Below are 25,940 nucleotides of genomic sequence, written 5' to 3' on the forward strand. Positions count from 1 at the left end.
CACTGGAAGTCAGAAGCTAGCTGCTGCTGCTTAAGCACTCTGCTGAACCAACAGTCTCTGGACCCAACCGGTTCCCTCTCTCAGAACTAAGCCTGGACCTCTTCAAGGTATCCACTGAAACATCTGAAAACTCATTAAACTCATCTGCAAACCAAGCTAACCAACTATCCGTCTCTGCAGACGCCTGAGAATCCTGCCCGGACCAGAACCTGAATCTAGTTCATGTCGTTGTGTGAAACCTTTAATAAACTCTGTTAAATATTTTACCAAGTCTCCAGTGGTGTTCTGCATGTGGGTTTTATCTCTAAACCGATCATGACAATATCACAATTTGGTTGGAGGCTTTTGTGAGAACCCAAATGCAGAGGCTGAGAAGCAGGGGTGAGTTCTTTGAAGATTTAATGAATGATCACAGGCAGCAAAAACAGGAATACAAAAAAATCCAACTTAAAAATGTTAAACAAAACAGGAATCCAAAAATCCAACATAAAAATTAAACACAAACCAAAACCATGGGGACATCAGGGGAAAACAATCATGAGGAGACAGGGTTAGACGAGGGACTGCACAGGGAGTGTATTTATAGCTGACAAAGGCAGGACTAACAAGCTGATAAGGAGCAGGTGTGAGTAGAGATGACGAGGAATTCAAGGGGAAAGAAAACACAAGGGGGCAACAGAGGACAAGCAAAGAAAAACTAAAAACTTAGAGAAAAGCAACCAAGAGCGTTAAAAAATAAGTACGTAAACAACTAAATGGATTTATCAGCCCTCTCCCCACATATTTTCCTGAATTTCTCTTCCGATTCTTTCATTGAGTAGTTATGTGCAAAATCAGGTACAGTACTTTAAAGACTAAAACACATTTTTAACAACTGAATAACATAACTGAAAAATAACAAATCCAGGCATGAGCCCCACAAGGCCAAACAGTTCAAAAGGGAAAAGTCAACTGTAGTAAACTGTACTATAATAAAATAAACTACAATCTGCTTTAAATTGCAAAAACTACCACTTTTAAAGTATAATTGTTTTAGGTTGTTTGGTTTAATCACTTAAGTTCAACTGTATGCAACAGACTTCAAAATAGAATCAGTTATTCTCTTTTTAAAAATCTCTCTAAATTGCTAATTTTTCAGTTTATTTCCACCATGCCCTCTTGCCATTACACCAAGCCCGATCTACAACTTTGAGGTAGCGAGTCCTGTTTTAGCAAACTATCTGCAAACCATGACACCTGTTTATCTGTTTATCGGAATAGTTCAGTTTTCGACTAGTCTCTCCAAAAAACATCACTGGAGCAAACTTGGTCAGTGCCCACATTCCCTTTGCTTTACTGTGTGTTTATCTAAGAGAGCAAAGGTTTCCTCCTTGCAGAAACAGCAGTAGCATGCAATACTCTTATATTTATTGTAAAATCCATCAAATCAGATACAGTGCTTTGTCTTGGCTTGTATCTTAGATAACCTTTGTAAATAAATAGATCATGTTTTATCTTTGCTTTCTTGATATGATTTCCAGTGTTCTGTACTCCTCATGTTCAGTTGCTAAAACCTGGAGCTTAAACAACAAGCAGAGATTGAGCTCCAGGGATTTTCTAATCCCCTGCAATGACTAAGTTTGGCATTTAAAACATCAAGTGGTAGCAAATGTGAACAGAACTTGAGACTTCAAAATCCCAGGGATTTTTGTCAGTTAGTAATTTTTTCACCACAAACTATGCAAATTAGAAGTTTGTGGCTCCCTAAGGATCAGTGTAGCAGGGGGTCCTTCAGTGTGGCCCAAAGGAATGGGTTAGATACGTTGCATTAAAGTAGAGGAGGGTTAAACATGTGCTGTCTCAAAATAATATGCTGGTGAAGATTCTCACTCATCCAGGTCATAGTCATTCCAAAAAAAGTTAAAACACAATCCACATTTGAAGACGTTTCGCTTCCCATACAGGAAACTTTTTCAATTTGAAATGTCAGAATTAGCGTTAAGTTTGAAGCTTTTGTATAACAGCCCAAAAACTTAATTTGCCTTAGAAAACATGCAAATTGAACCAGAAGGACAGGTTCACCCCTTAGGCATGGGGGGGGGGGGGGTCGTTTTGATTTATTTGTTAGCCTGCAATCGCGATACTGGTCTATGCATCTGAAAGGAGGTCATTAGGGGTAATGGCTGCCCAGGCAAAATGTTTTGTCCCCTGCATGGGGTTGGGGGGTTGAAATGATAACGAAAAGGAATCTCAAAATAACTCAAAAAGTCTCAAAATAACCAAAGCTTCTTATTTACACCCCTTCAACCATTGTTAATCCTTTCAATGAAAGGCAGGAGTTCCGGCTGTGAAGAGCATCAAGCAATGTAATGCCAACCACCCCGGGTTACTTGTGCAAAGCATTTTTATTATTACCAACCAATTAGTTAGGCAATCTAGTTAGGCAACAAGTAATTTCTTAAACATTTTAGAAATTTGAGAGAGTAAAAATACATGTTAATTATTTGGCGAAATAATGTTTTGTTACTATATTTATAAACTATAATAACTTTAGATTTAAAAAATTATTTAAATGGCTAATTTATAACCTGAATATTTTATTTAAATAATATTATATTTCCTTCTAAATAGCCAGATAATCCCTTGTATAGCCTTTGACAATAGATATTTATTTTTCGGCCACATCTATGCTGTTGATATGCTTCTTAATAGTGTTGTTACAATCAGCCTTTGCTTTGTGGATATTTGCTTCAATGTTTTAGCTTACATTTATCAAAACATGGAATTTTTATTTTGTTTTTTAAGAATTATTACTAACAAAATATTAATATGGAAACCTCATCGCATTTTCATCTCATTGCTTATAATTTCTAATTGAGCCTGGAAATGATTAATCTTTCTACCTATTAGTGTCTCTCACCTGTTATGATGTTTTACTTATTCTTAAAATCAAAACTAACCTATTAATTCATTTCTTGTATTTCTCTTTGGCTTCTTTGGTTATTAATTTTCTTTAGGGTTTTTTTTATTTTGTATTTTTTTTTTATTGCAGGCTTGTTTTAATCCTGTTGTCATCCATGGTTAAAAAATGTGTTTTGGCAAAAAACATGTTGGGATTTTGTCATAGACTTTACAGTATTACCATGAATGAGTCACATGCTTTGTTTACATCATAAACATATATTATATCCTAATCTTGTTTCCTCAAATCATTTTAAGGAGTACTGAGGAAGATACTAATATTAAAGAAAGAAGGTGGCCTTAGGTTTTGCTTACAGTCTAACATTGACTGCCCCGTGCATCCCAGGGAGTTTCACAACGATTACCAACATAAAGCGACTGACACACTTCACACATTGTCGCTACAAGAACACATGTCACAAATCAGGCTTTGTCTCAGGCAACCATACAATCTTGAGCACATCCACCCAGAAACATCTTTATTTTCTCTAAGAAAACACAGAAGTTTGTTTGCAAATCTGCAAAAATCCAGTCTGGTCAGCCACTATTAAGTCTATTTATTGTTTGTAATTCAATGTAAAACAGTAATGAGCTACTCAACTCAAGCACTGTCCTTTTAAACAAAAATTGAGAGTAAAACTAAAAAACATGATGCACATATCTGTACAGATAAAATGTTGAGGATTTTTGTTGATGCATAAGAAGAAAACAAAGGGGCCTGTATTCATAAAAGAATCCTATGACCAGAAGTTATTCCTGTTGACATTAAGATATTTCTTGGAATTAGATAAAAGTTATTCAAGAAGCACCTCAGGCCTATAGAGTTCCTAAAGTGAAAAACTGTTAAGAATAGGGAGGAAAACTTTTGATGAGCCTAACAGTGTCTTAAGCAGAAAAGATGGAGAGATGAGCAAGAAAGGAGAGACATTCTCTATACAATAAAAACTGGGAATCAGCAAACTTTTATCCGCTTAGGCTGCAAAGATCATGTTTGATCTTAAATGAGCCTACTCTTACCTGATGTAGTGGAAGTAAAAAAAAAAAGCACATAATCTACAGAAAGAGAGATTTATCATCCTAATAGGAGGAAATTTAAAAGTATACTACAGAAGAATTGGAATATTATCTACATGCTGAAATTATTTGAAAAAAAAACTAAGATGTTCTTAGAAAGTTAAAATAAGTAGAAATATAAATACACAATTTAGACAAGACATCGTATAAAAATATAAAAACTACACACAATGAACAAAATGTGAATGAGGTGAAGTATTTGCTGGTGATATCAGTATATCCTCTAAATCAGTGTTTCCCAACCTTTTTTGACTTGTTTACCCCTTTGTGCATTTTGTCTTACTGTCCAAAAGTGGACCATACAATAACTAATTGTAAAATAAAAATAAAAAAAGTATTTTATTTAATCTTTTTAACTGGAGAGTTTAATTCTTTGGCATGTCATTCTTTCCAACTGAAAAAAAAACAACAAAAAAATACCATAAATATCTTTCCTGGAAGTTAGTAAGGAGTCAAAATTATACTAAAAATCTGCATTTATAAAACTGTAGATCTTCTGAGTAACTCCCCTGTAATCACGTTTAAACTTGAGGAATTGGGAACACAATACCGAACAAAAATTATAGTTAGACTGACTGCATTTGTTGTACTTTGTTTTCATCTTTTATTACACCTAATCTTGCTTTGATCAGGTGAGGGAAAACAGCTAATCCCAGCCTCTTCTCTACTCCAGTCTGTTCCTCTGCCTGGTTTAGAAGTGTGTCACAGCTGAAGGTGAACTCAAACATATGACTTACTTTTTGGTTGAAAAAAAAGCTTGTTTTATTTTCTAGTTGGGTCCTCACAAATCAGCCCTATTTTATTGTATTACATGAGAAATGAAATATTTTCATGTACCCCTTGTAACACACTCACGGTCCACTAGGGGTACAAGTACCCCCTGTTGGGAATCACTGCTCTAAATGGTCATTTACTTTGCTTTTATGCAGCCCTGTCCTGCCTAGCTTCTGTCTGCAGCATATACTAGTCCTATATTTCAACGGTCCTCCACATGGACTTATTCTCAGCGATCTGTTTGCTAAATGAGTTGTTGAGCTGGCTGTGGCTGTTTGGGGATCACTGGCAGAGCTAAATTATCACTGTACCCCACATTAGCCTATACATTTAATTCTAGTCAGAGTGTTTCTTTTATCAATATCTGTAAAAGTTTGTCAAAGTCCTCTTTGGTGAAGAGACGCCTCTTGTACTGATTGGCTGGACTGGACTCTTTCTTCTTTCAAGTTTAAGTAAAAAAAAAATCCCTTGGAAAAAAATACAAATAATTGAAGTCATTGAGAGTCAATGGTACAAAGTGGGTTTAGTATAACTTTCTGTATTTTGCCTAGAGATTAAAAGTTAAGAGTGAAGGTCTGCAGGTAGGATGGGAGGAAAGCTTCAGAGCAGGCAGTGAGTCAGAAGTTAAGAATTGTTAAGGACTGTATTTACATAAGCAAATGTTATTTTTCCTTACAATTTATATATTAAGATGTATCTAATCATACATTCGGTTTAAGCTTTAGCTAGAAGTATAGCATACAGTTTTACAACCAAAGGCAGATACATTTAGCAGTTTCAGTCTCTTAATTTTACTTTAGTAAGACTCATAAGAGGAATGCACAATGCTCTATGTAGATACAGGAGATTTTATTTACTATTTTTGTGTACAAACATAGGCTGCAAATGCCTCTCAAACATGTTTTACCCTCAGAATACAGTAATCCTTTTTACAGTTCTACAAGCAGAACATTGAATAGTTAACAGGAAGAAAAAGAAAGTGACATAGTTGGTCGACAATTCTCATCCTTGAGAGTAACTTTATGTTCTCAACATAAAAAAAGTAGGCAGATTTATTGGTGGCATGACTTCAGAGAAGTGGCAGCAGAAGGTTTGTTATATTACCTATAATATGGCAATACACAACAGGGTTCCTGTACAATAAATGCACATTTAAAGCAATATGCACCATACCTTCAGGAAAGCCCACAAAAAAAATAATATTTTTTTTTTTTTTGGCTGGGGCTGAATTTGTGGCGAGAACATGCAGTTACAGCAACAAACGGAGCAAAACAATACAGATTTAGAGTTTTATTAGACTCTCCTCTACCGCAAAACTGACAGGTTGGATTTGCAAAAAGGTTAAAAGTGTACCAGTTTGCTGCTTAATGATCCAGTGAATTGCACAATAAATAAAAGGGAAACCAAGGTATGTATTTTCTAGTATAATACATATTTTACAGTCCATGGAAAATCTGAGTTACCTGAACCTGCATCATCTATTCGGTTGTACACGTCAGAGAGCAAAACAATCACAGTGGCCAGTCTGCTGCTCGAAAAATATTGATACGCCGGGCTGACAGTGCAGAAACTCAGTTGAAAGATACCTTGGAAAAATATTTGTACCTTTTTCTTTACATTTTTTTCACATTAAAACCTCAAATCGTGTTGTATGTGATACACCAACAAAAAGAAGAGCTCACCTATCAAAAGGAAGGGAAAATTATGTTTTTTTCTTCGGGCAGTAACTTCAGTCACCTGACATACAAAGCTGGTTTTCATACTCCAAAAAGCTTGAAGCTGTACCTGCCCTAAAATGATGTCTTTCAAATACAAATATGCATATAACATTTTTTTTTATCAGAGTTTTGTTTTAACCTTTTTTTGAAAACCATTAATCTTCATTCTTTCCCTTTATAAATATGCACAACTTTGTGTTGGTGTTTCACATATAACTCCAATAAAATGAATTCATTTTGCAGTTCATACATCATAAAATGTTTGGACTGCATTCAAAGGATGCAAATATTTTTGCGAGACACTGTATACAGAGCTACTTAGTGGTTCTTAGAGTGAGACAAACTGGCAACAAAATGCTTTAAACACAGCAGAAGAGGCAGGTAATTAGAAAAAAAACACATTATATTAAGACATGTTTCTTACATTATCTTGACATTTTAATATAAATTAAAAGATAAAGAACTTTCTCATACCAAACTAGAAGGAATCATAAATAAATTAGCATAAAAAGGCATTACAAGAGATAAAACTGCGTGGCCCTTAGAAGACCAAATTTAGCAGAGAGTTTAAATCACTTACAGCATCAGAGGTCGATGAAGGAATGCTCATGTATAGGATGAGCTAAGACCATGCTTGTACTTTAAGGTCCTGTCTTAGCCTATAAGAAAAAAGATGAAAGATGTGTGGCTGTCCTCAGCAAAGGCAACAGGAGGATGAAAGTTTTTTTTTTTTTTTTTTTTTTTTTACCACCAGCATTTCAAGCTGGCATTGAAAGTAAAATTTCGGTGGTAAACAAAAGCAGGTGTTGAGGCACAAAAAGGTTGGATAAGTACAGGCAGCTGGGACTCAGTTTGATGGAGAAACACGACTGAATGATCATTTTTAAAAAGGAGCAAAGGGCATGCTACTGTGAGAGGAAAAAAGAGTGAAATTATATAGTGGCTGGAAGCAAGTATAAAAGAAAAAAAAATGATTTTACTATTCAAATCAACTGAGTTCTTGCTTCCCTTTTAACGTAGTTTCTTATACACCAGTCAACCACAACAGGAAAAACCACAACACCTTAAATCTACCCATTTTATTTCGCAGTAATAAATTGTGCTAGATATTTTTTGGTGCTCTACAACATATTTGGGTGTTTAACTGCAGGGATGATAAAGCTTTTCTATTTTAAAATATTTCCATAAATCTATTTCTTGCATTTGCAGTTAATTTGTGCTTTGAGTGATACAAAAAACAACAAAAAAATTTTCATCTGAGGCACATCTGCCCAAGCTATTTTTGAAATGGTATTCCTACCTGTTTTTGTGTGATTTAAGCAGGCAGGGATCGATAGGAAATTCTCATAGTATTAGAACCTTGATTAATAATAATAACATCTTACAGCATTACGGTATTTATACAAACATTTAAAACCCAATTCTCTAGCCTAATCTAATTACTTTTCTTTATCTAATTACTTTTATATCGAGCAAGAAGGCAACAACTGGGCAAGCTTCTGCTAAAATAGTGTAGAATATTGATTGCAAATTCTTATATGTTATCTACAACATTTATTATTTGGAAACATTTCCTGTTTTCAAGTAAAAAGTGTAGAACACACGCCACCTAAACTTGGGAGAGGTTTTCAAGTGCATAAGATGTTTGAAGTGCATAATTACTGAGCAGACAATCACATCTTTTAGCCATTAATCAGATACAATAAGTGAATATAGAATAGTTAGTCAGGCTATCTGCTCTGGTAACCAGCCTACAGTTGGCTGGTTACTGAATCATATTCTTCGTAACTGTACTTTTTAAACAGTTTTACTATTAAATCAGTGATGAACAACACTGTGTTTAGTAATGCAACTGATTGTCAGAGTGTGTTCGAACTGGAAATAATTCCAGCTGGTGATATTTTTTTTAAATTCTGAGTAGGAGAAAAGTGAAGTAAGCTTCTTTCAGCAATAAAACCGGTGGGAAAGGAGCAGTGCTCAAATACTAAAAGCTTTACAGCTTTAAAGTAAACTCCCAAATTTGCAGCACCTTTGCTTGCCTCTGACTGAAAATACAAGGTATGTTTCTGTTTTTTTAGTTTTGAAATGTCAGTTTAAAACCTGAACACTGAAAAGCCAGCAACTTCATTGTTCTCAGCATTTTAGAAACCAGGGGACTGAGGATGGACACGATAACACAAAGGCGCTCAGTGCTATTTGCACTTGTTACAGACATTAAGTGTGAGAATTATTTGTTTTAGCTTTTTTTCCAAGGAAAAAATAATTTTTTTTTTAAGATTTAACAAAAAAACAAGGATTATCAAAGCTGAAGGAAAAAACCCCGATACCAAACATTTCCCAATGTCCTATATTAGCTTCAAGGAGGGTAAAAATTAGTTCTGGATTTCAATATTGTGGCTGATTGGTGTAAATTGAAACCTGATCACACATTGTGCTTCCTCTGGCCACACAAATATATGTTTTATTAAGTTAAAAACAAACAAACAAAAGAAAAAAAAAACTGACAAAATCTCAGATGAAGTTTGAACACAAAGTCATCCCCAAAAAAAGAATTTAAAACATAATAGAAATTATAAAACATGCCTGCATGTTATATCAGAATCAGAGCAATTAAAAGCAAGGCCATCTTTTGGGAAATTTTACAATATTTAGGCGGAAAATAAAAAGGGCAAAAAGTAGCTGATGTGCTCTTTATGAGTGCTGTTCTGTTGCCACAGATTAAATGGTACAAACAGACACAATGTCTTATTAGAGCGGGGACAGACGTCTCTAGAGATTTGACAAATATAAGGAACGCCCTGCAGTTAAATTTGCTTGTTCTTTTTCCACAGGGGAATAACAGATTAGACTGTAATGCTTCATAGTAAAAATAAAGATATTTTGATGGAGAATTAACAGGTGAATATTATTAGAAACAAGGCTAAAATCTTGCTCATTTACAGAAAGGCTTGACGTAAATGCTAAAGGTACTATTTTCATAAAGAAAAAGACTGTGTTTCCCCGCCAGTCAACCCAAAAATAAATTATAGTAAAGAATTTATAACAAAATTACAACTTTAAGATTACAAACATCTACATGCCTCATTTTCTCTGCTAAATACAACAAAAACCGATTTGGCAAGATGTACTATGTTACAACAGGACGGACATTTCAACAATTCCTACGTAAGAAATATATTGCTTCCTGTGCATTTAAACTGGAGACTAATTTAAGAAAAAAAAACGAGACAAGAAAAACAAGTCTGCTTTTTTAGTACAAAAAAAAAGCATTAGATTACAACTATCTTTTATTATTAAATACCTATTTTCAAGTCATAGCTTTCCACTCCAGCCAGGTTTGTTTACGCTGTAAACACAATCACAGGTGTTGGCTTCCTGTGCCTTCCAAAAAAAAGGTTGATAAAAAGGCCAAAAAATGTCTCATCTATATCAAAATAATGTGTAACTTTTAAATAAGACGTGGTAAGAGCCTGGACGTGGAAAACAATTTGTGATTGTCCAAAATAAATGAAAACTTGAGGTATAATGCTGCAAAGAAAAGGTACGTGAAATCCAGAAAGATGTGTTGAACTTTAACATGTCTGCATTTATGAGACGAGAAAAACCCAAAATGTGACAGAGGCAGATCGTCTGCTGAATGACTACAGCTACCAAACTTACTAACTACTGGGTAATGATGTGTATAATCACGAACTCAAATCCTCTGAGGAGAAGAGATTATTGGCGCCCTCTTGTGTTCTGCAGAGACAATCCTTCCAAGTCAATTTAAAAACACACTACTGTAGGCTCACTTTGAGCCAGTGTCCATCCCCATTTCACACCTCTGCCGGTCATAGTCCAGAGCAGACAGAGTCGGAGTAAACTCTACACTTCAGTGGAGAAGAGGATGCTTTGTCGTTTACTGTCTGGGGTGGGAATGGTTTCCAGCTGCAGGAAATACAGCAAGACCTGGACCTGAAAGCACAACAGATAAGAGCTGTAAGTTAGAAACTAGGATGTGACATAATAAAATAAGAACGATTATTTTTATTTGGCCTACTTCCTTGATTAAAGTCATCAAATTATGTTTATGAGATAAAATATAAGTAGTATTATTTAATTTATTGGGAATGATAGAATTTTTTATGCTCCTTGACTTATTGTCTTTATTGGTATTTTTTCTGAAATAATGTTAGTCTATCCAAATATTCTGGCTTTGATTAAATTTGTTTCAATATAAATTAATTTGAAATATCTTATTGACTCCAAAGGGAAATTAAAAGCTGATATTCTTCAAAGATTTATTTTTTCTTATAGATGTTAATACCCACATCAGTCAACAGAATAGTGATCCCTAAAATGTTTTAGGGGAAAAATGGGAAATGTGCCTTTGTGTTCTGGCTCTCTTTAGATCAGGACATGATTTGCTGCTTTTGAGTTATTCTAGCCTACTTCATGTCGTCCTGCAGGTTCTATTTAGATCATAAATAGATCAAATAATCTATAATGAAAATGAACAAAATTCTTAATTTAAAAAACAAGAATTTTATCAGTCAAACAGGAACAATTTCAGTATAAAGCCTTTTTTTTTCTCTTAATAAATGAATATTTAAATACTGCCCTTTCCATTTATTCAGCTTCTTTTTGTCTTATTTTGAATTAGCTTAAGAACTAAACTTTGACCCATCCTAAGGAAAAATTAAAAACAGCAGGAATCTGTAGGGGGTACATGTTTCCACAGCAATTTAATTTAAACTCCACATTAGCTGTTCAACTAGCAGACAGAGGACTGAGTGAAGCTGGGTTTAGCTCACTTGTGCCATAACTTCCAGGGACCAGCTGTCCCCCATGCTAATGGGCTGAGTGGGGTTAGAGGGGATCTTGCTGTCCTTCTCCGCCGGCCTGAGCAGGGTGGGACCAAACACGGTTGCCAGATTGTGCAGAGACATCTTGTTGACACTTTCCTTCTCTGCCACCCTGGGAAGAGGACAACAAACAAGTGCTATTGGTGCCAAGGATCTCAGATGGTGGCACAGTGTTGTTTATGGGGGAAATCTTGTTCCCAACTGCTTAAAAGGTCTAATCACTAGTCAAAAAGAAGAATTGTTAGGGTATTTGGTTTATGCTTTAAACAGAGATTCTTCAAACAGAAATTTAAAATGAGAACTGCAGTAGAGTTTTGAGAACTTATAAACTGAAGCAGAAACGGGTGAACCTAAAACCTGATGGTCTAATGCAGAGGAATAAAACTCAAATACATACTGGGCTTAGATTAACAACCTGGATGAGGTCGTGCGAAAGTCTTAATAGCGGAAAATATTTTTACTGCTTTGGAGATGTGAAAATATATCTTTTCATATTGACACAAACTTAAGTTTCTCTTAAAATGAAATATATTCTAAAATAAAATACAGATCTGTTGATTATTTTTTAAATTATCGGATTAATAATAGGATAACAAAAGGTTCCCTAAAGAACCTTTTTGTTAGAATTTAAACCAGGTGAAACTAAAATTATTCCACTTGAAGTGTTTTCTAATGCTAAATGCTGGTAATGACCTCAAACCAAACTTTAAAGTCTTAGCTAGAAGTTGCAATCCGGTGGAACACACTAAATGATATGCCAAGAGCCGAGCTGACAAACAATACTACAAATAAAATAAATATAATGCTAGCAAATAAGCTTTTACATATTTGTGTGCTAAAATACAGAGATAAGATGTTCACCACGGAACTCATTTTACGTTCTATGATAATAAAAATCTTTACCTTTTTCTAAATGCTACTAGAATTTTAACAGTTTTTTTCACCTGAAGAGGCTAAAGCTGGGCTTTTCAGCAACAAACACCACAGGCTGACTCGTGTCAATCACCTCATTAACACGGCTAAATATGGCAAGGGTTTGTGATGCTGTGGCCCTGTTTTGTTCAGTAAAATCTTTGGGAATCTAATTTAGCATGGAATCATAATGCTTTTGAGTACATAGAAAAAAAAAGCATCATCACATGAATTCAAAATACAAAAATAAAAAAAACTAAATAATAGCAGCAGGAATCTGTAATCTGAAATCAATGCACATGGCTTATTTAGTGTCTTGTCTTTCCCATGCAGTTTGTGTCCAAATATAACATTGGTATGTGTTGAGTTACGACATCATTACCTCTTGAGGTGATCGAGAAGGAAAAGGAATGTGACCAGGTTTGGTTCTGGCAGTGAAAGCAGCAAATTCAGCATACAGCTCTCTTTGGCAACACTATCGGTGAGGGCTGCAGAGAAGCAAAGGAAGACAATAAAACAGCTCACATGATTAAAAAAAAAAAACAATACTTGAAAACTCTCTTCAAACAGCTCATTTTGACGATCAGAGTTATTTAACTTACTGATGCCACCTGCAAAGTTAGGGTAGAGCTCATCGGTGAAGAGGGGCTCAGGTAGTTCTCTGAAATATAACTTTAGGGTCCCGGCGATGGCATTAACGTCCATCTCGCTCATCATCACAGACACATCTTTATTATCTGCAAGAGAAAAATAATAAATCGTAAAAGTGAGAGGAAATTCAAGGTAGTCACCTGCTTAATATCTAACTCTGGACAAAAATGGTGAGAAATAAATACAAAGAAAATATTTGATTTAGCATGTGCAATAGGGATATTTTAGCTGATCATAATTCTCTCATAATTTTAAATACAGATTTAAAGAAAACTAATAAAATGTCTCCTTGCTGTATGGCATTTCATTTTCAATCTAAGCAGCATGTGGATTAATACAGGACTTACTTGTGTCAAAGGCAGTTTTCAAAGCCTGAATATCAGTGGCTACTCCTGATACACGATATATTCCCACCTCCTCCATGCCTCGCCTCTCTATCTCTTCTAGGCACTGACGGACGATATAGGGCACCTTGGAGCGTTCCCGTCTGGAACAGCACAACAACAAACATGGAGGATGAAGAAAAACTAATTTTATCTGTTTATATCAATATTTTTTTCATTTCAAAGTTAAGTATTTTTGCAGACTTATCGGACATCTCAGTCCCATCTCATGCATGGATCGAAATGGAAATATTGTGGATTTCAGTAAAAATTTCCTTTAAGGTCAGTTTATAACTCAAGGTGATGAAAAGTTTTCTATGTAAGAAAATCCAGTTGCACCAATTTTAAACTAAACTAACATATACAGTCATTGTTTACACAATCTTCTTAACATAAGAAATCCATCAGAGAGAGCAATCATAGGGTAACAGTGGAAAGAAGCTTTTCTCTTCAACAAAAAAGATTTCATTTATGTGCAGATTGTTATACTGAAAAATCTCTTTACTACTTAATCAATCAATTAAATGACTATCAATATTGACTTAACATTTAAATAAACGGCTATGAATTAGCATAACATTACAAAAAGTAATTTTTGGGGATTTTTGTATAAGCCTAAAATGGAAAAAATGACTGATACTTATTTAATTTTACAAGATCTAATCTGCTTTTCATATTATTGTCCTATACAAGGAGTCACTGGCTTCACTTTGAGATTAAGCCGCACTCCAGATCAAGCTGTTGGCCTAAACCAATCAGTGTGGAGTAAAATAAAAGACGTAACAGTGACCCAGTAGGGTTACACAGTAATATGAAGTGTTACAGTGGTTACGCTGAAGGAGTTTGCCCTGCAGCCGGAGGGTTGGCGGTTCAAGCCCAGACTTTCAGTGCCGTTGGGAAAGACACTTAACCCCCATTTCTTACTGATGGTGGTCAGAGGACCCGGTGATGCCAGTGTACAATGTAGCTTGCCACCATTAGTGTGTTTGTGGAAATGACTGAATGTAGAGTAAAGCTCTTTGGTCAAGTCCTCTGACTTGAAAAAGCGCTTTAAAAGTACAGGCCATTTACCATTTTTACCATTACTGACAAAACTAGCACTGGATTTACAGAAACATAAAGGTCTTAAAATGAGCTCTGAGGACAAATACCAAACTATAGTACTGTTGCTTGAGGTCATGCAGCCCAATTGGCTGCTTTCTATGCATTTATTCAAGGTTTTCTTTATTCTAATGTCAACTCACTTGGTCACTGTGGAGATTTTTACTCCAAACACACCCAAGGGTTTCTCTGAGGGCATCCTCTTCAGGCTGAACTCTCTGCTGGTGAACTTTATAGACAGTTTCACTTCAATCTGGAATGGAAAAAAGTTCACACAAGTTTAGAAGTAAGAATCAGCCATTAAGGTCATAAATTCATTTATAAAAGCTTTCCCAGATCTAATATAGCAGTGTTTTACAGAGTAAGATAAAAAAAAAATCAAAACATAATTAGATTTAAAGGAAATGCATTAAATGAAAGCAAAAAACCAGATACACTCACCCCATTCATGGGAATGACTGTTCTCTGCCAGTCTTTGCCTTGAAGAGTCTGAGGGTCGAGCTGAGATGAACAATTAAAAGTTTTAATACCAGATCAAGTTATAATTGAATTGTAAAATGTGCATATTTATTAGAATTTCTCAAATACTCAAGCTTTGGAAAAATAGAACTATCTAAATCTTTTTTTATATAAATTCAGCTTAAACCTGCCTTAATGTTGTAGGTTTAAACTTTTTTTCTTCTGTCCACATGAAATAAAAAGAGGAGTGCATAATGCTATGATCATGTATCAACAGCAAGGCTTTATCCTCTCCAGCAGACAAGCTTCAGGGATGATGCTGATATCCTGCTTTTACTACATTTTCCAGATATGAGATTAACTAATATGATTTATTTGCAGTGACTAAACCAACAACCCAACACACAGAGAACTGAGAGGCCATCTGGAACAATACACACTGTTGCAACAGACATGATGCAGCGTATGAAAAGAGACACCGAATACTGTATGTTGATGTAGCCTGAGCCCCTTCTGGTTGCATGCAATGTTGGATCTCGTTTCACATAAATGAATTTTGTGTAGCTGAGAGTGTCTTTTGTTTGAGCAATTTAATTATGAAGAATTACATTTCATTTAAAAGAGAGAGGCTTTTTCTTTCAAACTGTTTTATGGTTTGAGTTTCAATTTCCTGCAGCAAAAAGACACTTTTTGTTCTATGGCATTTAGCAGACTTACATGTAGTATTTGCAAAACTGATTATTTAAAAAAAAAAATAATAATAATAATTATATATATAACCTGAAAAAACATTTTTCTGCAAAAATACACACAATATATAAAGTAAATAAATATTTAAGGGATGAATGACAAAATTTTCATCTGCACCCTGCACAAAATAAAAGGCTTTCTGTTGTTTTCCCCTGGTTTCTTAGCTGCAAACAAAGAGAGATGCACATAAAGAAATAAATTACAAATAAAACTAAATCAGTGTCCACCAACTAAAAGATAAATCCTTTTCTCCTTAGTGAGATTACTGAAAATCTTGTTAAATATAATTTTTATCTATCTGGCAGCTGGTTTTCAATGACATCATCCCATTAAGAGAGGTTGAAGCTTCAGAATAACAATAACAAACAAGACCACTAGAGGGAGTATACTGTATGTCTAGGTTTGTCAGACAACAAGGAAGCAGACTTTTTTGCTGCAGTTTGACAAAACCAAATAACATCCAGACAGCTCAGATTAGAACTGTTAACTAATTAACTAGTTAACTAATTAACCAAAACAAGCTCTGGGTTTGGTTATTTATTTATATATTTTCCGGAAGAATTATATTTATCTTTTTTATCTTTCTTTTAGCTAATTTGCAGTGATGTCTCAAGGCTGCCGCTCACTTGGCAGCCTCATCGCTGACACTCTAAATCTGCCTTCAGTGTCAGAGTAACGTCAGTCGTCTGGTTTTCTGACAGCTAATCCTGCCAGAGCAACAATAGATAAGAGGTAGAAAATGGCAGCTTTTTGTCTGCGTGTCAAAAAAATCCCTCCCTCAAAGTAAACGAGAGCTTAACTGACAGACACATCTGTTATTTGCCATTCAGGTATGAGGACCTATTACCGTAACAGCCTAATAATTGTCTTTCTAAATCATGCATAGCTGTCAAATCAATGTGCATTTCATGCTTAGCGGCTGTAGAGATGACATAAGTCCAAATCGATACTGAGTCATGGTGAGTCTACTGATCACAATGGGATAGGGGGTGATGTCATGTCATACCAGGATCTGTCCTTTCCCAATGATGCGGTCTGTGCTGTCTCCGTCTTCTTTGTTCAGCTTGGTCCTGTTATAGCTCTTCTCGTAACAGAGCAACCTCAGGGTCTGAGAGCCCTCCAGCTCGATCTCAAACTCCTTGAAGCAAAAGAACAGATTTATTTTGTTTTGCATGAAAGAGTAAAAAAATTAGACAATTATAGATTATCCAGCTGATCATAATTCCTTGCTATTATGTAAGGCAATGCTCTACATACGGTTTGAACATTGTTATGAGATCCACACAGTGTCAGTTCATTTTGCTTTAGGACAGATGTGAGTCATCGCGTGCTGCAGATCCTCATTAGTTCATATTATTTCCATTTTGTTAAGCAGAATTCTAGCAGTTTTTTTTAAACATTTCTCCTTTCCAAGTTTGGTATTATGAGTGCTAAGTGCACTACTCTTGGTGTATATGCAGACTTTGCTCCATCTCTTCAGATTGTTTACTTCTATTGTATACCCTCCTGGGTGTCATTTTATGAGCTGCAGTTGCAGCCATTAAAAAGTAAAGATTAATCTTCCTCACAAATACAAAACAATCCAAGCACTTTGGTAGAAAAAAAAAAGAAATCAGGAAAGACAGAATGATGCAAATTGGTGGATTTGCTAGTCAGATTACATTTGGAAGCTAGTTATATATCCTGCATACACAATAAAATTTGAGAAAAACAAAGGAACTGTGTCACATACATGTCCAAACTTAGAAGTTAATATTTAGTTCAAATGTGTATTTTAACTCAACATGGACATATACATTTTCGTTTTAAAAGGAATATTTAAAAGTATTTTTTTTTTGTTTGTTTTTTTTGTTTTCAGTGAAACCATGATGAAGGCAGGTTAAATAGGGACAATTACCACTTCATGAAAGTGCCAGTTCCTCCCACTGGCCTCTATGATCTTGCATACCATTACAGATTTTTATTTATCACCCCTGATCTGGAGAATGAGATGGTCATGAAAAAAAGTTTTTTTTATAACTTTAGCTAATATGTTTTTTTTTGTTGGTTTATCCATATTTTGTGTCATTACTATGTAATAAGAATCCCCAAGTTAAATCTTTTAGGGGAAAATCTTTTCGGTAGAGAAAAAGGCTCAAAGCATCATATTTACACCACTCTGCCTAGCAGTGGGCATGTTCTTCATTTCCACATATTCCTGTTTTGTTTTACACCAGATACACACATTGTGTTTTTTGTTGTAAACCTCTATCATGTTGTCATGCAGTTCTCAGGCATTCCTCTTAGGTTGCTATTTAGTTAGTTGCTACAGAGACTTGATGACACCTGACCATAAACTGAAAGAATCCCCTCTTTGCTTCAGTTCTTCACCTTCAAACTTTAAAATATTTTAATCTCCTTTCCTTTCCTGTGCCTGGCATAAAGATAAACTTGGGTCCAGTCGTTTTTCGCTTGTTTCCGGTCCAAGTTATTACTTTGTGCTCTGACTGCAGACGTAGATAGGTGTAAGCAAGTTACTCATGAGGATCAGAGTGTTATTGCCTCGACTGAGTGTCATGTTCTCTTGTGTTTCTACATTGAAGAATGTTAAAAGTAGTTAATTAGATGCTACTTTTGGATTACCAAATAAAATGGAAACATTATGAATAACAAAAAATTTAAGGATGAATTGTTAAGTATGTGATTTTGATAAAGGGAATTGTTTCTTACATGGGATGTCTTTTCATTTATTAATAAATGTACTCAAACAATAACAGATGGATTCATTCTATGGCTTTTTATATAGCTTTTTTTTCTTTTTTGAGTTTTTACAGCACTAATGGTTTGTTTTTTCAACAGTAGGCTATCAGGAAACGTAATGAGAGAGGGGGAGAGACATGCGACAAAGGACCACAGGTTGGATTCAAACCCGGTTTGGCCGCATTGCACCATCAAAGCACACCCCTTTTATACCGGTTTAACAGGGGTTACAATAACTGAAGAGGTTGCTGTGTTCACCAGCTCCTAAGCATTAATAACTGTATGTTTTAGTGTGTTTTCTGTGTGTTTTTGTGGCCTGAAGATGCTCCTTTCTGTGGGCTTTGATGGACATATTTTTACTACCCAGAAACAGACAGCCAACTAAATAAAAGAGCAGATGCCAAACTTATGACAAGCCATAAACAGCGCACATGGAAGAAAAAAATGTTTTAAGTGGATATTGCTCTGTAAAGAGAAAAACAGATGGTTTTTCAGTATTAGGTTTTTTCCTAAAATTCTGTCATAGCAAAATGAACCCAGTAAGGATTAAGTGGTCATGGGTTTAATTTGCGCTAAAGTGAAGTGCTTTTGTATTTGTATTTTTTACCTCGTTCCACTTGGGTTCAGTGGTGTATCGGTAGACTCTCGTCTTTGCTTTATTCAAAAAGAAGCCAAATGTGTCCACCTCCAATGTGCAATAGAGATCTGACAGAGAGATGACAATAGCAGATGTAAAACAATAACATAAAACTACATATAAAATGATATTAATTTAATTTAATTGAAGCACAACATTAATGATGGGATTTCTTAGTTATTAGTGTTGCCTGATATTATTTTAAATACCCTAAATCTCAAACTGAGTGACTCACTTAAACTCTGTTTGAGGCCAGAGGCAGAATGGACGATTACATTCAGAAATCCATAGAGACCGGAGGAGTCATCCTCTGGAAAAACAGCAGAGAGAATGGAAAAGGACATCAGCGGGGGCAGATTAGAAAAGCATGCACTTCACTGTTTGTTCTGGAATTGATTCAGGTGGAGGGGAAGAGAAAGAGCAACAGTGGATTGAGAACATGTAGCCTTTGTAATCATTTCATTCTTGATGCACAAAAAAAAGAAAATGTATCTTTTATGCACAATAAAAAAGATTCTACCTTCTCTATTCAGACTAAGTGGAATGTTGTGAACAGTTTGGAGTTTGAGACAGGAGCTGGTCAACATTTGCAGCTCCATGGATGTCAGAGAGGGCGTTTTAACACCTGGAGGACAAAGAGGAAGTTTATATGAAAACCAGTGAATATAAAAACAAAAAAAGAGATATATTATGGGAATTAGGGAACAAATTAGGCTAAAAAAGAATATATTCACTGGAAGCATTTAATCAAACAATCATTGCACACTCTGATGTTGGTAGCAGGGAATGTTTTCCATTAATTGGATCAGACAAGACATGTCTGGAAGGACATCTCTGCAGCACTCACATTTCTGCTGCTGTTCCCTGATTATCTCCCTCCACTCTGAACGCTCATAGTCAGAAGAAATCAGGAAGCTGTAACTCTGAGAACACAAACACACACAGCGTTTACAAGAGAACGCCCAAAAATGGCAGATTTTTCCACTGTTTCCGAATGCATAAGACAACATAGTGGACTGGGAAAAATGATGTGCTTAAATGACTCAGATCAGACAGATTTTTATATATAAATAAATAAACTGAATTGAATATCAGCATAATAGGAAGTTAGTTTTAAAAAATTTGTATTTTAAATGACAGCTACATTCATTAAAGAAAATAATTACAGCTGAATACAGCCGGAATGATAGAAACATCAAACCACTGAAATAGCACCTGGGATGTAGGTCAAAATATGTAAAAATGTATTATGTCATGTAGGGCTCAAACAATCTGAGTAATGATTCATCGATTATTGAAATAATCTTCAACTATTATATAGTAGTCCATTGATTGTTAACTGGCTTATAGACTAAAACATGCCTTTAGCTGACAGAGCAACCCAATTAGAGCAGTAATTATATCAGAATTGTAAAAAAAATAATATGTAAACATTTTTCATTTAAGATAAAAAAAACATTCCTTCTGTCAATATGCTCTATCCAGAACTCCTGAAGTGGAAAAGTTTTTGTTTCACCTGGTTTAATTTCGTAAAAAGTCTTCTTTAAAGATTCTTTTAAAGAGGCTTCCGTCCTATTTTCAAAAGTTGAATTAATGTGCAAAATAATTGCTAGTTGCAGCCCGAATGTCATGTCTCAGTCTTAAGAAATTCAAAGCAGCCTGTTATTATAAAAGGAGAAAACATCCAAGCATGGAAAGACTTTTTGAGGACAGGCTGGGAACTATAAGGACACAACAACGGCTCATTCAGGAAGTCATCCAGGGCAACATTTAAACCACTGCTGACATCACTCATCAAGTAAGGTAATTGTTCATGAATAAACCATTAGGAAATGCAGCAAAAATGGCATACATGAAATACTGCTAACCAGAAAAAAAAATGTAAAAAGAAAGAAAACACAAGAATAAAAGTGAAAGTTATTAGACAGACTGAATATCCTTTCTTCTGATATAAAACTAGGAACATTTCAAAAAAATCACATCACACCACCTGTTAAACTGTAGCACACCAACTAGTCCACCTCTGAAGAGCTAAAAACATGAAGGTTTTGGGGCGACCTAGTCAAAGTCAATTCAGTCCAATTAATACACTGTGGCTTAAACAAGTTCAATCCTCTTGTTTTAGACCAGGGTGTAACAGTCAGTTATGTAGGTTCTGGGAGGAATATTCCTTAAAATGATGTCTAGCTCTGAATGGGGCAATATTTATAGAAAGAAAAGCAAGTTACTATAATGGTTGCATCATCACCTTTCCGTTCTTGTTGAACAGTCTGAGGGGCATGCTGGGAGATGTTAGCAGCATCAAAGACTCCTGTTCTGACAGTTTCTTTCGTAGTCGGTCGATCACTTTTGAACCCTTATTGGCTCTCTGAAATCCAATATTAAAAAGAATTAGGTACTTTATTGAAAATCAGGTTCTCAAGCCAAAAAACAAAAACAACCCTGAAACTTTCATCTCCTTTTGGAAATGTCCCCATGCATCTTACCTTCTCCCTCTGAATCTCACTACGGAGGTGTGAGATCTTGACCTTAACAGCATCGAGCTCTTCGTCCGGGACTTGGGGAATGGTGAGGGGCTCCGTCTCTTCAGGGCCTTGAAAGGTCAACTCGGTCAGGGGGATGTACCACTTACAGTCGTACTGTTGGTTTTTACTGCATTAGGATCAGGAAAAAGAAAACCAAGAAGTACAGGCAAGATTAAAGTATAAACGTGCAAAGCATGAGATCAATACAGAGAGATTACTGAAACAGATGACTGCCAGGGTGGATTTATTGGGCATTTAAAGAGGAAATTCTAGTTTTGTTCTGTTTTTGTGTGGATTTTTTGCAAGATTTTCCACAAAATAAACGCCATTTTAAAGGTATCCCTTGCTTAACGCATTCTTTTTATTTTCCACTGAATACGCTGCTTTTAATCATCAGTTTGTAATACTTTCTTCTTTTTTCTGTGAGTAGAAATCATATGTTTGTTTTATAGTTCTTATGTGTTCGTTCTCTTTCTAATACCTACAGAGAGCGAAGTCAGGTTAAAGCAGACTTTAACCTGACTTTATGACAGTTTGTAAAATGTCCTTCTTTTTTAAGCCTTAACAGTGACATGTCCACCTCCTGCTGAGGGTTTTTCACTTGGACATGTGACAAATGTTTTCTTTATCAGGCATCACTCTCGTCTACCACTTCACTATTTATTTTTGGAAATGTACTGAGCTGTTGCTCTGAAATCATCCTTCCTGCTTAGTTGTTTTATCCGAAATGTGACCTATCTGGAGATGATTTCACAGCAGCAACTACCAAATGCTTATCTGTGATAGAATAACGTCAACTTAAACAACTCCTAAGTCACTTTTCCAACTGTAACTTATATAATTTGGGCCAAAAAAGTCTAAAAAGCAGTAAATCTTTTTTCTCATATTTTTGTAGAGAAAAAGATTTTTTTTTTACCCTCCTATCTGCTTTTTCAGTTTGGCACAGAGAAGCAGATCGGTGAAGAGGAAGACGTGCCGCAGCTTCCTGGTTCCCTCCACCAGCTCCACCATGAAACTGTCCTTCAGCAGCTGGCGGTTCTATGGCAGAAAGAAACAACAGCTTTTAATTCAGATGGAATTTAAATGTGTTTCTTTTATTTGATCATTTTCAAATGTTTCAATGTGTTAAACCAACACCAACTTGAAATAATCTAAGTGAAATGATAGATACTTTTTATATTTACTTTTTTTTATGAAATAAAATCTGCTAAAGCACTTTTTGGAGAGGGCTATAGCTTCAGAGCTGAACTTTCAGGACCCAGAGCTGAACTTTCAGGACCCAGAGCTGCACTTTCAGGATGCAGAGCTGCACTTTCAGGACCCAGAGCTGCAGAGCCGCACTGTGAGGTCTCCTGTTAGAACTGTAAATTTATCGGAAGACTTAAAAAGTAAAAGCTAAGTTGATTCAGAGCCTTTCTAAAGTAAAAGCTAGTTATGATAAACTCCCCGTGAAGCTAGCTTCCTTTCTCAAACAAGTGTTGTTATGCTGGAAACTTATGTACATGTACAATTTTACTCCCAATCAAACTCCTATCTGGAATAATAGATATGTGCTACATGGAAATATTTGTCTTTGGATCCCTGGATGGAAAAGGGCATTTGGTCTATAAGATATTTTCTAAATGACAATGGAGGTTGGCTGTCCTGAGAGGATTTTTGCTTACTGTACAATTTAAATTGCTCTTACGCTAAACTCTAATCCAGCAGCAAACACGTGCTGTGCGCCATTCCCAAAGGATTTGAATACAAGTTTTGCAGTTGCATTTTGCAGGTCTGCAACGAAGAGTCCTGACAGTGCAGGTCTGGGTCCTGACAGTGCAGGACTGCAGCTAGACTCTCTTGCTTTTTTGAGGAGTTAAAAGTATTTTAAATGTATCATTTCTTGCCATTGCAGCTTAAACTGCATCTTAGCAAGATTTTTACAACTTTTTTACACCATTTGTTTTTGCACTACAGCTAAGGTCAGTCAAATTGGATAGAGAAGGTTTCTAAGCATATATTTCCACATCTGATTCTCAATTAAATTTATGTCTAAACCTTGTCTTTGGCCACTCTCATTAAAACATCACAGATATGATTGCATGTATGGGATTGTTAATCTGAAATCGTGTTCGGTCACTAATACGATTTCTTCTTTTTGAGATCCTGACCAACAGCTGTCGTGTCAAAGTTGCTGCTTGTTCAATATTTTGTTTTGCACACAGGTGCACCTTTATCAACCAATATGTGATTTCCTAAGGCAGCTGATTAAACTTCATTCTTTTGAAAGAATAAACATAAAGGGGGCATGCCAGTCTTATTACAAAATAAGAAAATGGAAGGAAATATAAATATTAGCTTTTCTTCCTCTTTCTAATTATCAGCTACTTTAGATTGCTCTATCAAACAGAATCTGAGTAAAATGCACTTAAGCTAAGGTTGGATATGACAGAATATGTAAAAGGTCAAGAACTATAAATACTCCAGCAAGACTCTTATATAATTCTCAAATCAAGCCAGAATGGAGACAGAGAAACAAAACATTTAGAGAGAACCGAGGAGCACATTGAGGAAGGTCTCAGCGTTAAAATAAAGCCCTTAGGCTGGAATTGAAAACTTAGATTTAGGACATTTTAGCACTGATTCAGATTCTGAAAATCATCTCTGTCTGTGAGCTATTCATCACAAGTATCTATTTTCAGACTGCAGGGAAATGGTGGGAAGTTTCTTACAAATAGGAGGACTGATGTTCGTCGCTGATGTCAGACTACATAATGAGATATGTGATACTGTCATTAACCAAAAGGGGGCAGTAAAGTTGTTTTCTATGGAATTGGAGAAAAAAAAACTAGTGAGGCTGCCTAATATAAAACCACAGTTTAGGTTCAAATGGCTCAATTTTATTTCCTCTAAACCTCAGCTTTACTTGAGGGATGGAGAGTAAAAACAATGACGGGAGACAGCTTGCTCTCCTCTTTTAACTTTCATTTTTTTAGGAACTAAAACACTTATCTTGTTGGGAGTTTTTGACAGAAAAACAAAATTTCTTCTGCTATCAAAAGCGCAACCAAAGCCATTGCAGCTGATTTTCTGCACCTGAGTTAAGCCTTATAGAGTTTTATGTTCCAAGTAAAGCAGAAAATTATCAAAACTTCAGATAGAAATGTAAAAAGCTTAAGTTTCAAACCACATTTTCAACGAAATCATAAAACTTCATTACCTTTTGCTGCTGGCATCAAACCCGTAACAAAAAAAATCTTTCCCCTGCAGCAAAGCCATGAAGCATGACATCATGTTTGTACGGAGCCAACTACATCCTTGTCATCGTGTTTGTGACCTCCACTCTTTTCTATTTTTTCTCTCCATTCACCGTATCAGTCACCACTAGAGTAGAGCTAAAGCTATAAAAAAAAAAAAAAGAAAGAAAATTTGCATCTTCGCAAAAATACAAAACTAATTTCATTGGATTCATTTTCTGAGTCAGAAGCTGACAACGTGAATCACGTAGAGGGAGGTAGCTGAGGAAGTATGACTAAGATTTGCAGGAAAAGAGGAGTAATGAATGAGGGAGCCCATGTAATGATATCTGAGACAAAAACAGGGAGGAGAAGGAGTAACCAGAGGAGATCCCAGAGGAAAGTCTATCAAACAGATCCTTCTTACTGTACATAAATACCAAGCCATGTGATCTGGCAGCAGCATATCTCTACTGCACTTATGGCAATCCTAACCAAAAATTAAATAATCCATTTAACCCAATAGATAAAGTGATACACATTTCCATAATTAAGAAATTCATACCGGTACTTAACTCCTGGTGAATTGTTTCCATATTTCTAGTTACAGCCTACGTTTCCATCTGTCATTCCACAAGAAGCATTTCAACAAGGTTGAGGTATGTGTTGTGAATAGTGGGTTTCTGAAAGGGTTGTTCTTTCTGCAAATCATATGAGTCTAGCTATCATTAATTACTAAATTAGTTGACAATAATTTCAAAAATTGATTAACTCCCTTTAATGTGACTCACTTTCTCAGCTCTATTGAGTGTTAGTGTAGAGTGAACAAAAAGAAAGCTATAGTTAAAAGAAAGCGAGTCCTGTTTGTCACAATCCATGCAGGGGATACAAATATGGTAAAGGGTGCTCTGGTCATGTGAGAGCACAACTTATTTAGTTTCTTCTAAAACACTACAAGCAGTGGGAAACAAACACAGCATATTAATGCAGAGACAATGGTAGTATCATACTGTGGGGATACTTCAGCTGGGAAAGAGAGATGCTAGTTATTGCAGATTGGTAGATGGATGGCGCTGAAGAAACAGAAGAAAGTTGTGCTTGGGATTCAGCTTTTTTATTTTGTAAACTATTGAAAACCATGCAGCACATTCTATCTTCTACCTTGGTGAATGTTTACATTTCTAAAACAAAATCTAGATCAAATACACGAAAGTCTGT

The 25,940-nt window shown here is 35.6% G+C and overlaps 1 protein-coding gene across 1 annotated transcript in view; it reads right to left on the bottom strand.

Annotated features, from left to right (window-relative positions):
• Positions 1–5,616: 5,616 nt before the first annotated feature.
• Positions 5,617–25,940, bottom strand: part of LOC119772046 (breakpoint cluster region protein-like) — a 43,632-nt gene continuing 23,308 nt past the window's right edge. Inside the window, exons 8-22 of the mRNA XM_038268317.1 lie at positions 22,424–22,545; positions 21,469–21,634; positions 21,231–21,350; positions 19,830–19,905; positions 19,503–19,607; positions 19,218–19,292; positions 18,953–19,050; positions 16,613–16,744; positions 14,839–14,898; positions 14,541–14,650; positions 13,261–13,400; positions 12,865–12,999; positions 12,645–12,750; positions 11,300–11,462; positions 5,617–10,460 (exon numbers count right to left, since the gene is read on the bottom strand). Coding sequence (XP_038124245.1) covers positions 10,371–10,460; positions 11,300–11,462; positions 12,645–12,750; positions 12,865–12,999; positions 13,261–13,400; positions 14,541–14,650; positions 14,839–14,898; positions 16,613–16,744; positions 18,953–19,050; positions 19,218–19,292; positions 19,503–19,607; positions 19,830–19,905; positions 21,231–21,350; positions 21,469–21,634; positions 22,424–22,545 — 1,698 coding nt within the window. The 3' untranslated portion in view covers positions 5,617–10,370. The remainder of the gene's footprint in view (positions 10,461–11,299; positions 11,463–12,644; positions 12,751–12,864; positions 13,000–13,260; positions 13,401–14,540; positions 14,651–14,838; positions 14,899–16,612; positions 16,745–18,952; positions 19,051–19,217; positions 19,293–19,502; positions 19,608–19,829; positions 19,906–21,230; positions 21,351–21,468; positions 21,635–22,423; positions 22,546–25,940) is intronic.

This window comes from Cyprinodon tularosa, unplaced genomic scaffold (genome assembly GCF_016077235.1).
Source record: "Cyprinodon tularosa strain WSP-4 unplaced genomic scaffold, ASM1607723v1 ctg7, whole genome shotgun sequence".
In the NCBI taxonomy this organism is placed as follows: Eukaryota; Metazoa; Chordata; class Actinopteri; order Cyprinodontiformes; family Cyprinodontidae; genus Cyprinodon; species Cyprinodon tularosa.